Source organism: Ailuropoda melanoleuca, chromosome 3, assembly GCF_002007445.2.
Source record: "Ailuropoda melanoleuca isolate Jingjing chromosome 3, ASM200744v2, whole genome shotgun sequence".
NCBI lineage: Eukaryota > Metazoa > Chordata > Mammalia > Carnivora > Ursidae > Ailuropoda > Ailuropoda melanoleuca.
In genome coordinates this window covers 585,545-596,521 of record NC_048220.1, presented here as the reverse complement: position 1 = coordinate 596,521, position 10,977 = coordinate 585,545, and the positions used below count along the sequence as shown (strand labels likewise).

Sequence of the window (10,977 nt, the reverse complement as noted above, 5' to 3'; positions counted from 1 at the left end):
GATGGACAATTTCTTTGAAAGGTACAAAGTACCAAAACTCCCTTAAAAAGAAACCAATAGCTTAAACAGTTCCATAAGTATTACAGATCTTACATTCATAGTTTAAAACCCTTGGAACAGAAATTTTGAGGCCCAGTTGGTTTTACCGGCCATCACATGGATGGATCTCAAATGTATTATGCTAAGTAAGGGAAGTTAGACTTGCAAGACTGTATATATGACATTCGGGGAAAGACAAAAGGTGTGGATGGAAATCTAGATTCGTTATTTCAAGGGATTATGGGCAGAAGGACTCTAAAGGGGCTCAAAGGAACTGGGAAGGCAGTGGACTCTTCTATAGCTTGATTGTGGTGGTAACATGACTGCAAGCATTTGTCAAAACTGGCATGATTGGATAAATTTTACTGTGTATAAGTGGTACCCTAAAAAGAACGGTTTTGATCAGGTGGATGGCAGATGTATAAGTAGTAACTGACCTAACAGAATTGAGTAGGCCATGGAGAAAGTGGAAAACACCCTGATCTACAAGAAGGAACCCTCAACAAGAACCAATGTGTCTAGATATGACTGTGGGAAGGAATGGTCACCCAGGAATGTTGGGCAGAAACTAAGAAGCAGTCATACCCCTAAGTCATCCCCACACTCCATACCTCTGGGCTAATGGACCCCACAGAAATCTGGGGTTCTGTTTTCTTTGAGAGTAAGACAGGCCATCCATAATTGAGGGCTGTGGATGCCAAAATTAGGTTAGGAGATAGTATATATACTTAATGCAGAATGTTAAGACACAACAACCTTCTACCTGAGTTTCCAGAGCGTGCAATAAGATCCCTGCCATTCAGGAAGGAGTTTGGGGTCATCTGGAGAAGCTGACAGGCTTAGAGGTAGTGACATTGGTAGCGCCCCATGATTCACCCAGCACTGTCCACACCCCAGAGTTTCCAATCACTTTTCATTCCAGCAGTCTTAATTTCAAATGCAAGACAAAAGAATAGCAGACATCAAAGGAAAGCCTCTAACACAGAAATCAAACACCAAATCAATCAAGTGAAAATAGCAGTTTGGAAGAAACTAACTCAGCTGGGAGAAGTTCCTTCAGGTTTAGACAAGAATGATGAACACATTCCATTTGTTCCTCCACTAGTCACAACACAAGTCACACATCAGAAGATTGTGAAGGGTAGATACTAGATAGGGGCCACAGGATTTGAAGAGCAACTCCGTTGGTAGTTCCCTGGGGTTTTTTATTCCTCCCTTGTGTCCAACTTGGGTGTAGAAACCTGCAACGCCCACACACACACACACACACACACACACACACACACACACACAATAGCCCTAACTAAAGCCACAGAAAAGGGTGGCCCAACATGATGGAAACGTTCTAACCATCCTGCCTATTAAGGCAAACATGAGAAAAGCTGCACTCTTCTGTCCCCCAACAGGCGGAAGTGGGTGCAGAAGTGGAGTGCATCCCTTGAAGGCCAACTTTCAGCCCCTTTCCCCACGGTAATGTGATTCCTGTGGAGCCTGTTGGCCGAGACGTCTCAACCTCAGCATTACTGACATTTGGGCCTGGAAAATTCTTTGCTCTCAGAGAGCATTCTGTGCATTACAGGATGTTTAGCCACACCCCTGAACAACCCACTAGATGCCAGTATCACAGGCCCCCAATTTTGATCATCCACAGTGTATCCAGACATGACCAAGTGTCCCCAGGAATGTCACTCATGGCTGAGAACCCAGGTGATGTCTCCTAGGAGGACCTGCAGGAAGGACCCTTGGGAAGCTGGACACATGGTGAGTCCCTTCTGTCTCTCCATCTGCAGTATGAGGCAGCACTCCTCCCTATCACAAGTCTGCACCAAGGAGGCCAAGGTGGAGCCCTCTCATCTGGGAAACATGCAAGTGGACAGATCAGAATAGCCCTGCGGTGGGAACAACAGCCCACCCAGATGAGCCAGGACTTGCATTGTGAGAGACCACCAAGAGCAGGTGTTCAAGGAGGGAAGGGTGCCCAGAGAGGCTGTCAGGAGGGAAGACCGCTGCCAGGGGCCAGAGGCCACCCGGAGACCCCCCAGAGCCGGCTCTGTGATGGGGAACAAGGAGCCTGCAACCTGCCAGGGGTTGGGGGGGTCCCACGTAGTGGGACAGAGGGGCAGGGGGGCACTGCCACGTGTCTCAGATGTAGTTGCCCAAATATGTGGTCAGGGCTCCCTCACGTGCTCTTAGGTGCTGTCGCCATGGAGTGCCTGGGGGCCTTTGCGCATTGATGCCCTCACGTGTTCCTGTGGTCGCGTGCCCTGCACTGTCGCACCTTGGTGCCGTCGCGTGTTCCTGGTGTCGCACTTTGGTGCCGTCACACATTGCGTAGCCGCACAGGGGCACAAGGCCGGCGGGCTCGCTCCACAGGACCTCCCACCTCATGGCCGCCCTGCTGTCTGGCCCACGCGTGGTGCGTGGAGCGCCACCGCCTGCGGCCCCCCGCCTGCTCCTGTTCCTGCTCTTCCTGCTCCCCGCCCAGGCTGCAGCCGTGGTCCACAGACGCCCCTGGAGCGAGGGCAGAGCCTTGAACTCCGACGTGGGTAGGACCCCTCCAGGCCCAAGTTGACTGTAGTCCTAGTGGCGAGTCTGGGGCTTTTTCCTGGGGTGGAGAACTGCCCTCCCCTCCCCTGCCTTGCCCCTTCCCAGCCCTCCCCTTCCCTCACCAGCTTTCTCTCCCGTCCCTTCCCTGCCCTTCCTGACCCTCCCCTTCCCTGCTTCTCCCCTCCCCTGCCCTACTTTCCTTTTCCCTCCCCTGCCCTTTCTGGCCCTCTCCTTCATTCTCCTCTCCACCCCTCCCTTCCGCTCCCCCTCCATTCCCCAGCCCTCCCCAACTTTCCCCTGCTCTCCTTTCCCTTCTTCCCCTTCCCCCTTCCTTTCCCCTCCCCTGGCCTCCCTTTCCCCTACCCTCTGTTTCTTTTCCCTCCCATGCCCTTTCTGACCTACCCTTCCCTGCCTCTCCCCTCCCCTCCCCTGCCCTCCCTTCCTTTCCTCCCTCCTGCCCTTTCTGACCCTCCCCTTCCCAAGACCTCCCAACCACTCCGTGTCTGCACCCAGCCCACCCTGCCACTGCTGCTACTTGTGGGCTCTGTCCCTTTCTCCTCAGCCTGTGGCCATCGTTACATACAGGGGAAGATTGTGGGGGGCATGGATGCCCTGGAGAGGAAGTGGCCGTGGCAGGTCAGTGTGCAGTATAGAGGCTTCCACGTCTGTGGAGGGTCCATCATCAATGAGTACTGGATCCTGTCGGCAGCCCACTGCTTCGATAGGTGAGTGGGCAGTGCCAGAAGCCATTCCCTTGGAGGTCCAGGGCTGCTGGACTGACCAGGGAGCTGCATCCAGCTGGGAATTCTCAGGAATGGAGGAGGGTAGGGCCCAGCACACAGCTCCATCCACAGCAGCTTCTCCTTGCACGGGGCTGAGGGCTCCTTAGGGCCATTGATTCTTTGAGATAGGTGTGGAGACATATCACAGGAAGAGAGGGGAGGAAAGACCTACCTTCACAGGCGGCTCACTGTACATCTGACAAGTCCACCCTCCTGGGCTGTTGGTGACCAGCAGGTCATGATGAGTCCCTGAATCCTCGATTGGCCCGGGTCGGGGCTTCTTTGGGGACAATTCTGCCAGACAGCCAGGTTCTCAGTGTGCCAGAAACTTGCTTTTCCATATCCTGGCTGAGAGCCTGGAGACTGAGGCCACCATGCTGCTGGCCTCCCTGGGCCTGTGAATGGAGAGTCCCCTTGCTTCCCAGGTGCAAGATGCTCAAGTCACTGTGCCTTTGTTCTCTGTCCCCACAGGGACAAGAGCATTGAAGCGTTTGATATATATGTGGGCCTGGTGGACCTCAGGTTTGCAGGCAGTCACACCCAGTGGTTTGAGGTGAACAAGGTGATCGTGCACCCTACATATGAAGTGTACCACCCTGTTGGAGGTGACATCGCCCTGGTTCAGCTGAAATCTCGCATTGTGTTTTTTGACTCTGTGCTTCCTGTCTGCATCGCACCCCCAGATGTGAACCTTCACAATGTTACTTGCTGGTCTACAGGATGGGGACTCATCTCTCCACAAGGTAAGAGAAATAAGGGGTCAGTTCCTTTATTGGAGCTTGCATAGGACGAGAGCTCTGTGTCAATACAGGAAAGAAAGAATTCTGTCAGTTACGGGGGTGCAGGTATCTGGAGGTCGGCGTCCCCACCCATCAGCCACTCTGTTTCCTTGTCAGTGTGCACCTGGCTGTCTTTGTTGTATACAGAGAAGCAGTTACGTCTACTCTGTGGAATTAATATTTAGTATACTGAGAACACAAATTTCAAAACAGTTTTCTTTAAGATTCTAAATCCAACTGGGAAACCATCTTTTTAAGCATATTTTAAAAATCTATTAGTTATTCTGGTTTTCTCCATAATGACCTCATATTTTCTTTCTAGGTTTATACTTCGTACCTTAGAATATTTATAGCTATTGAAAACATTCTTTTTGATTGTATTTGCTGATCAGTCACAGTTGTTAATTTTTGCACATTGACCTTTCCAGCCACCTTATAGAATTCACTTTTAATAGCTTGTCAGTGGATTTCTTGATTTAAAAATCATATTTCCTTCAAATAAAAAAACTGTTTCATCACTTCTTTTCCCATATTTTATCCTTTATATATATATTTTTGGTCTTATTGCAATGGTTGAACCTCCAATTAGAAATGATCCTAGGTCTCCTTTTCCTGTTTTTTATTTTAATGAAAATGCTTCTCATGATTTACTATAAGCTTGTGGCCTGGCCTGGAGACTTTAGCTTGATATCTTATACCAGGTTAAGAAAGTTTAATGTCTGATTTACTTAATTAAACAAATTTATTGAGGTTAGGGTGCTATAAATTCAAATTAGAAAGTTATAACTTTAGGATGTCCAAAGTAATCCCGTGGTAACAAAGAAAATAGCTATAGAATATACACAAAAGGAAATGAAGAAGGAATGTAAACATTTCACTACAAAAAAATCTTTTAAACACCACAGAAGATAGAAATGCAGGAAATGAGGGACAAAAAGCTACAGAGCATAAAGAAAAAGAGCACGATGATGGAAGTAAGTCTCTCCTTATCAGTGATTGCTTTAAATGTAAATGGATTAAACTCTCCAACTGAAAGACAGATTGGAAGAATGGGTAAGAATACATAATCCAAGTCTATGCTGTCTTTTGAGACTCGCTTGAGACCCAAAGGCACAAACAAGTTGAAAATTAAAGGGCAGAAAAAGATATCCATGCAAATAGTGACCAAAAGAGAGCAGAGTAGCTATACTAATAATATCAGATAAAATAGATCCTAAAATTAAAAAAAGGTCTACAAGAGACAAAAAAGGACAGTACAGATTAATAAAAGTTTCAATACAGCAAGAAGATACAAAAATTATAAACACACACCTAATGACAAACCATCAAAATATGTGAAGCAACAAATGGCAGAACTGAAGAGAGAAATAGGCAGCTCTACAATAGTGGTTGGGGACTTCAATATGCCTCTCTCAACAATGGACTGAACAACCAGACAAAAGATAAGTAAGGGTGGTGCTGGGAAAATTGGACAGCTACATGCAAAAGAATGAAACTTGACCACTCTCTCACACCATACACAAAGATAAACTATAGGCAGCAACCTCTACGACATCAGCCACAGCAACCTTTTTCATGACACATCTCCAAAGGCAAGAGAAACAAAAGATAAAATGAACTTGTCAACCTTTTTCATGACACATCTCCAAAGGCAAGAGAAACAAAAGATAAAATGAACTTGTGGGACTTCATCAAGAGAAAAAGCTTCTGCATAGCCAAGGAAACAGTCAAAAAAACTAAGAGGCAGCCCACGGAATGGGAGAAGATACTTGCAAGTGACACTACAGTTAAAAGACTGGTATCCAAGATCTACAAAGAGTTTCTCAAACTCAATACACAAGAAACAAATAAACAAATCATAAAATGGGCAGAAGATATGAATGGACACTTTTCCAATGAAGACATACGAATGGCTAACAGATACATGAAAAAATGTTCAAAATCATTAGCCATCAAGGAAATTCAAATCAAAACCACATTGACATACCACCTTACACAAAGTTAGAATGGCAAAAATTGACAAGGCAGGAAACAACAAATGTTGGAGAGGATGTGGAGAAAGGGGAACCCTCTTACACTGTTGGTGGAAATGCAAGTTGGTACAGCCACTTTGGAAAACAGTGTGGAGGTCCCTTAAAAAGTAAAAAATTGAGATACCCTATGATCCAGCCATTGCACTACTGGGTGCTTACCCCAAAGATACAGACATAGTGAAGAGAAGGGCCATATGCACCCCAATGTTCATAGCAGCATTGTCCACAAGAGCTAAATCGTGGAAGGAGCCAAGATGTCCTTCAACAGATGAATGGATAAAGGAGATGTGGTCCATATATACAATGGAATATTACTCAGCCATCAGAAAGAATGATTATACATTTGCAGCAACATGGACGGGACTGTAGGAGATTATGCTAAGTGAAATAAGTCAAGCAGAGAAAGACAATTATCATATGGTTTCACTCATTTATGGGACATAAGAAATAGCAGGAAGATCGGTAGGAGAAGGAAGGGAAGAAGGAAGGGGGAGTAAACAGAAGGGGGAATGAACCCGAGAGACTATGGACTCTGGGAAACAAACTGAGGGCTTCAGAGGAGAGGGGGATGGGGGACTGGGATAGGCCACTGATGGGTATTAAGGAGGGCACGTATTGCATGGAGCACTGGGTTACGCAAATAATGAATCATGGAACACTACAACAAAAACTAAGGATGTACTGTATGGTGACTAACATAACATAATAAAAAATTATTATTAAGAAAAGGAAATGAAATAAAAACTCTCTCTTCACAGATGACATAACCATACATATGGAAAATTCCAAGGAAGCCTAAAAACAAGTACACAAAACTAACTACTACAGACAAACAATTTCAGCAATGTTGCAGGGTACAAGATCAACACACACACAGATCAGCTGGGTTTCTGTGTACCTTCAGTGAACAATCACAAGAGGACATTAAGGAAGCTATCCTACATCATCCAAAAGAAAAGCTACCTTTGAGTAAATTAATCCAAGGAGGTGAAAGACCTGTATACCAAACACTACAAAATATTGCCAAGAGCGATTTTGAAAGACCTAAATAAATATACAGACAGACAGTGTTTGTGGGCTGGGAGACTTAACAGTGCTAAGAGGTCAACACCAGCCAAAGTGACCTGTGTGTCCAGGGCAATCTCCATCAGAGTTCCAGTGGCTTTTCTGCAGAAATGGAAAAGCTTACCCTCCAGTTACATGGAATTGGAAGGGACCTGGAATAGCCAAAAGAGAAGACCAAAGCTGGACAGACTCATGCTAACCACTTTCAAAACATATTGTGAAGTTACAGTAATCAAAACAATGTGATTCTAGCACAAAGACATGTGTAAGCATGGGTGTGCGTGCGCGTGGGGGTGGGGGGTGGCTGTGACCATATGCGTGTGAGTGCACAAGTACGTGTGCACACGCATGTGGGCTGGTGTGTGTGTGTACATATGTGTATGCACGTGAGTGGTGTATGTGTGTGTGTAACATGCATGTTTGTGGGGGTGAGTGTGCGCACGTATGCACATGTGTGGGGCGGGTGGTAGTGAGTGTGCACATGTGCACGTGTGTGGGTGGTGGGTGTGCATGCATATGTGTGTGTGAGTTCAGGTTTGAGTGTGTGCATGCCTGTGTGTCTTTTACATTTTTGTTGAATGCCAGACATTACAAGAGAACATTTAGAACCGAAGTCTCTGCACCCCAAATAGACCTGCGGCGGGATGAGTCAGCCTGGTGAGAACTTGAGCTGGGTTGTGGGCCCTGCTGTTGCTGTGGCTGTGTCTTCAGTGCACCAGAGGCTCAGGTCCCCACGTGGGGGGGCTCCTGGCTGAAGGGCTTGGGGTGTTTCTGTGTTCCTGCAACAGCTTTCCCCTCAGCATCTCTGCACACCCACGGCATGTTCTTGCCTTCCCTGACACTCGTTGCTAGGCTGGTGTTGGGGGGCAGGAGCCCTGACTTCCCGTGGTCCAACCTTGGTCTCAGGCCATGCTGTAAGCCCCGTTGGAAATGGGCCTGTGCACTTTGCTGCTGCCTCTGGGACACCTACATTGCACTCTGGGGCAGGAGTATCTGTTGCCCCTTGCAGCTGGTGGAAGACTCATGCTCTGTGGGAGAAAGGAAGCAAGCTGTGTTCTTGCAGCTCTCCGGGGACAGCTGGCCATCCACTGAACACCTGCACTGAGGGGCTCTCTCTCCTACCCCTGCCCTGCCTCCAGTATTGCCTCGTGGGCTCCCAGTCGAGACTCAGGGGACAGACCTACCCGTGAATGCAAACCTCCATCTGGTTTCCCAGTCCGCTCCTAAGGAAGTCTTTGAAATCATGGCTGACCTCTTCCCACCCACTTGTACGCTCCACCTCATCTTTTGCACTCTGATGCAGGCTCTTCACTCTAGTCCTCCATCCTCCTGGCTCCATGGGAGCCATGTGAGCATGATGGGTAGATCACACCTCCTGTCCTCTGTCTCCACCATTGTCCTGGGCGGTCGGCAGGACTGTCCACTCGGCACTGGCTAGAACTCGGCATCCCAGGCCCCTGTGAACTCTGGGGGCTGTGGAGTCCATGCTGCCACCCTCTGCCAGCCCCACGCTCCCTGTACCCTCTGCATGCATGGCTTAGGGCCCTCTGTGCCCCCTGGGCCACCTCCTCTCTGTAATGCCCATCTTCTGGTGCCTGCCTTGTGGTTCCAGCTGTCTGTGGGCCCCGTCCTGTTGCAGCCTGGGAAGTGTTCCTGCGGGGGAATGGGGTCTCCCAGGCCTCACGTCACGTGTTGTGAGTTCCTGGGCCCACAGCCCCACCTGCCTGGTGCCCAGTGGGAAAACAGTCGCCCCTTATGCACCCATGTCAGCAGTACTTCCGGCAGGAGGGAAGCACACTCTCCGTTACGCTGGGCGGCCACGGTGGAGGCCCCAGGCAGGTGGTTAACTGGTGTGCTGGGCCACAGGATTTCTTGAAGCACTTTACCCCGCAGCCTCTTCCAGCACTGCAGACCCTGGGTTTGTGGACTCTGTTGTTCTGCATTTACGTCTGCACCGTCTGCCTGTTGTGTGGCGTGTCTCTGGACGCTACCCTGCCAGTGCAGCCAGCAGTAGCCACAAACATGCCCAACTTGTGCTTTCTGGTGCCTTCCCTCCACATACACATTTATTAGCTCCAAAACTGACTCCTCAGGTACTCCTGGCCTTTCCCCAAACAAGCACCCCGCACCCCTTTGACACCAGGGTCACGTGGGTCTGCAGCCGGTGCAAAGAACTCCTCTCCAGCTGAAGCAAGGCCAGAGCCATGAGACCACTCGCACACTGGCCAGGAGAGCACAGGTTTCTGGGACCAATTACTGTGCCCATCAGGGTAGACCTGGGCATACGGGGTGACACGCAAAACCCAGGCCCAGACTCTTTCTTGCATGCACTGTCAGCCCCTCATTCAGGGACCAGGCTCACAGAGGCTTCTCTCCCCGGACCTGCTGCAGTGGGAGGGGATGGCTCCTCCACCTCCTTTGGGAAGAGTCACATGACGTTCGTGTCATGTGTCACACTGACACCTGCTGACCAAAGTCGAGGTCCCCCTGCAGAGAGGGAGCCAGGTGGGGGGCAGGAGCAAGAGAAGGAGCCACAGGGTGAGCCTGCTGGGCCTCTCACTGGGCCTGCACTCCTTTCCTACAGGCCACATCCCAGACAAGCTGCAGGAGGCACAAATGCCTCTGATCTCATTACCCCTGTGCCAGCTGCTCTACGGACACCTGTCATACATTATGCTGGACATGCTGTGTGCCGGGGACATCAGGAACGTGAGGACCGTGTGTGAGGTGCATACCACTGAGGGGCAGTGGCCAAGCCTAGGCCTTTCAGATGTTTATTTGTGTTGAGCCAGGGGGCACTTCTGAGTGGGTGGTAGTCCTGGATGGCCGTCCCCTGCAGGCCTCGGAAGCACATCACCATGTGGCCTTCAGCTGGGTGGGACAGCCTGGGGTGGCTTATGCGACCACTGTCCATGCCCAGAGCACCATGGACCCCAGTGCTGCTGGAACAGCCCGGGATTCCACGTCTGCCCAAGGGCCTTGCCTGCTGCCGTCACCCTGTGCCACCCACCGGGTGCAGAGCCTCAGCACTGGCGAGGTGGGGCCGAATGTGAGGCGGTGCCCAGGGTCCCCCTTGTGCAGGAGGCTGAGGCTCTGAACGCCCCACTCATGGGAAACCCCTCTTCTCTTCCAGGGTGACTCTGGGGGTCCGCTCGTCTGTGAATTCAACCATACCTGGTTGCAGGTTGGAGTAGTGAGCTGGGGCCGTGGTTGCACATACCCTTTGTATCCTGCAGTTTATGCACGGGTCTCCTATTTCTCAAAATGGATCCATTATTACATAGAGCATACACCTCTGCCTTTTCAGCCGCTCCCCGCCCTCTCCCTTGTGCTGGGGGCCACCATCAGCATCCCTGTGACCATACTGGCTGTCCTGTCAATGTGGTGAGGGCTGAGGCCCCCATCTTGGCCTCCTCATGCTGCATGCGTCTGTCCCGGTCTGCCTCAGCCCCTCAAGTCTCCTCACATCTGAGCAAGGTGAGGGCCACTAGCCAGGCCCAGATGTGGGGCCAAGTCTCACCACAGAAGTGCAGACCACCTTGGCTCAGTGCTCTGGGCTGATATTTGGTAAGATATTAAATGTTTACCAAGTGAGCATCCCAGAAGTCCTGCGTCATCTGTCCACCCAGAGCACAGGCTCCTTCACGAAGACGGATTGTGTCCACTAGCTGGTGCTCAGTGGCCTTGTCAGGGTGATGGGCAGCAGGGTGAGAAGCACAAACCCAGCCATCT

At 50.0% G+C, this 10,977-nt stretch overlaps 1 protein-coding gene across 1 annotated transcript; it reads left to right on the top strand.

Annotated features, from left to right (window-relative positions):
• The first annotated feature begins 2,309 nt into the window (after window positions 1–2,309).
• PRSS38 (serine protease 38) lies at window positions 2,310–10,633 on the top strand. The gene is made up of 5 exons (XM_002931267.4): window positions 2,310–2,585; window positions 3,149–3,311; window positions 3,840–4,111; window positions 9,830–9,972; window positions 10,379–10,633. Exons 1-5 carry the CDS (start codon window positions 2,426–2,428, stop codon window positions 10,631–10,633), a joined length of 993 nt encoding a protein of 330 aa, XP_002931313.4. The 5' UTR covers window positions 2,310–2,425.
• The last annotated feature ends 344 nt before the right edge of the window (window positions 10,634–10,977 follow it).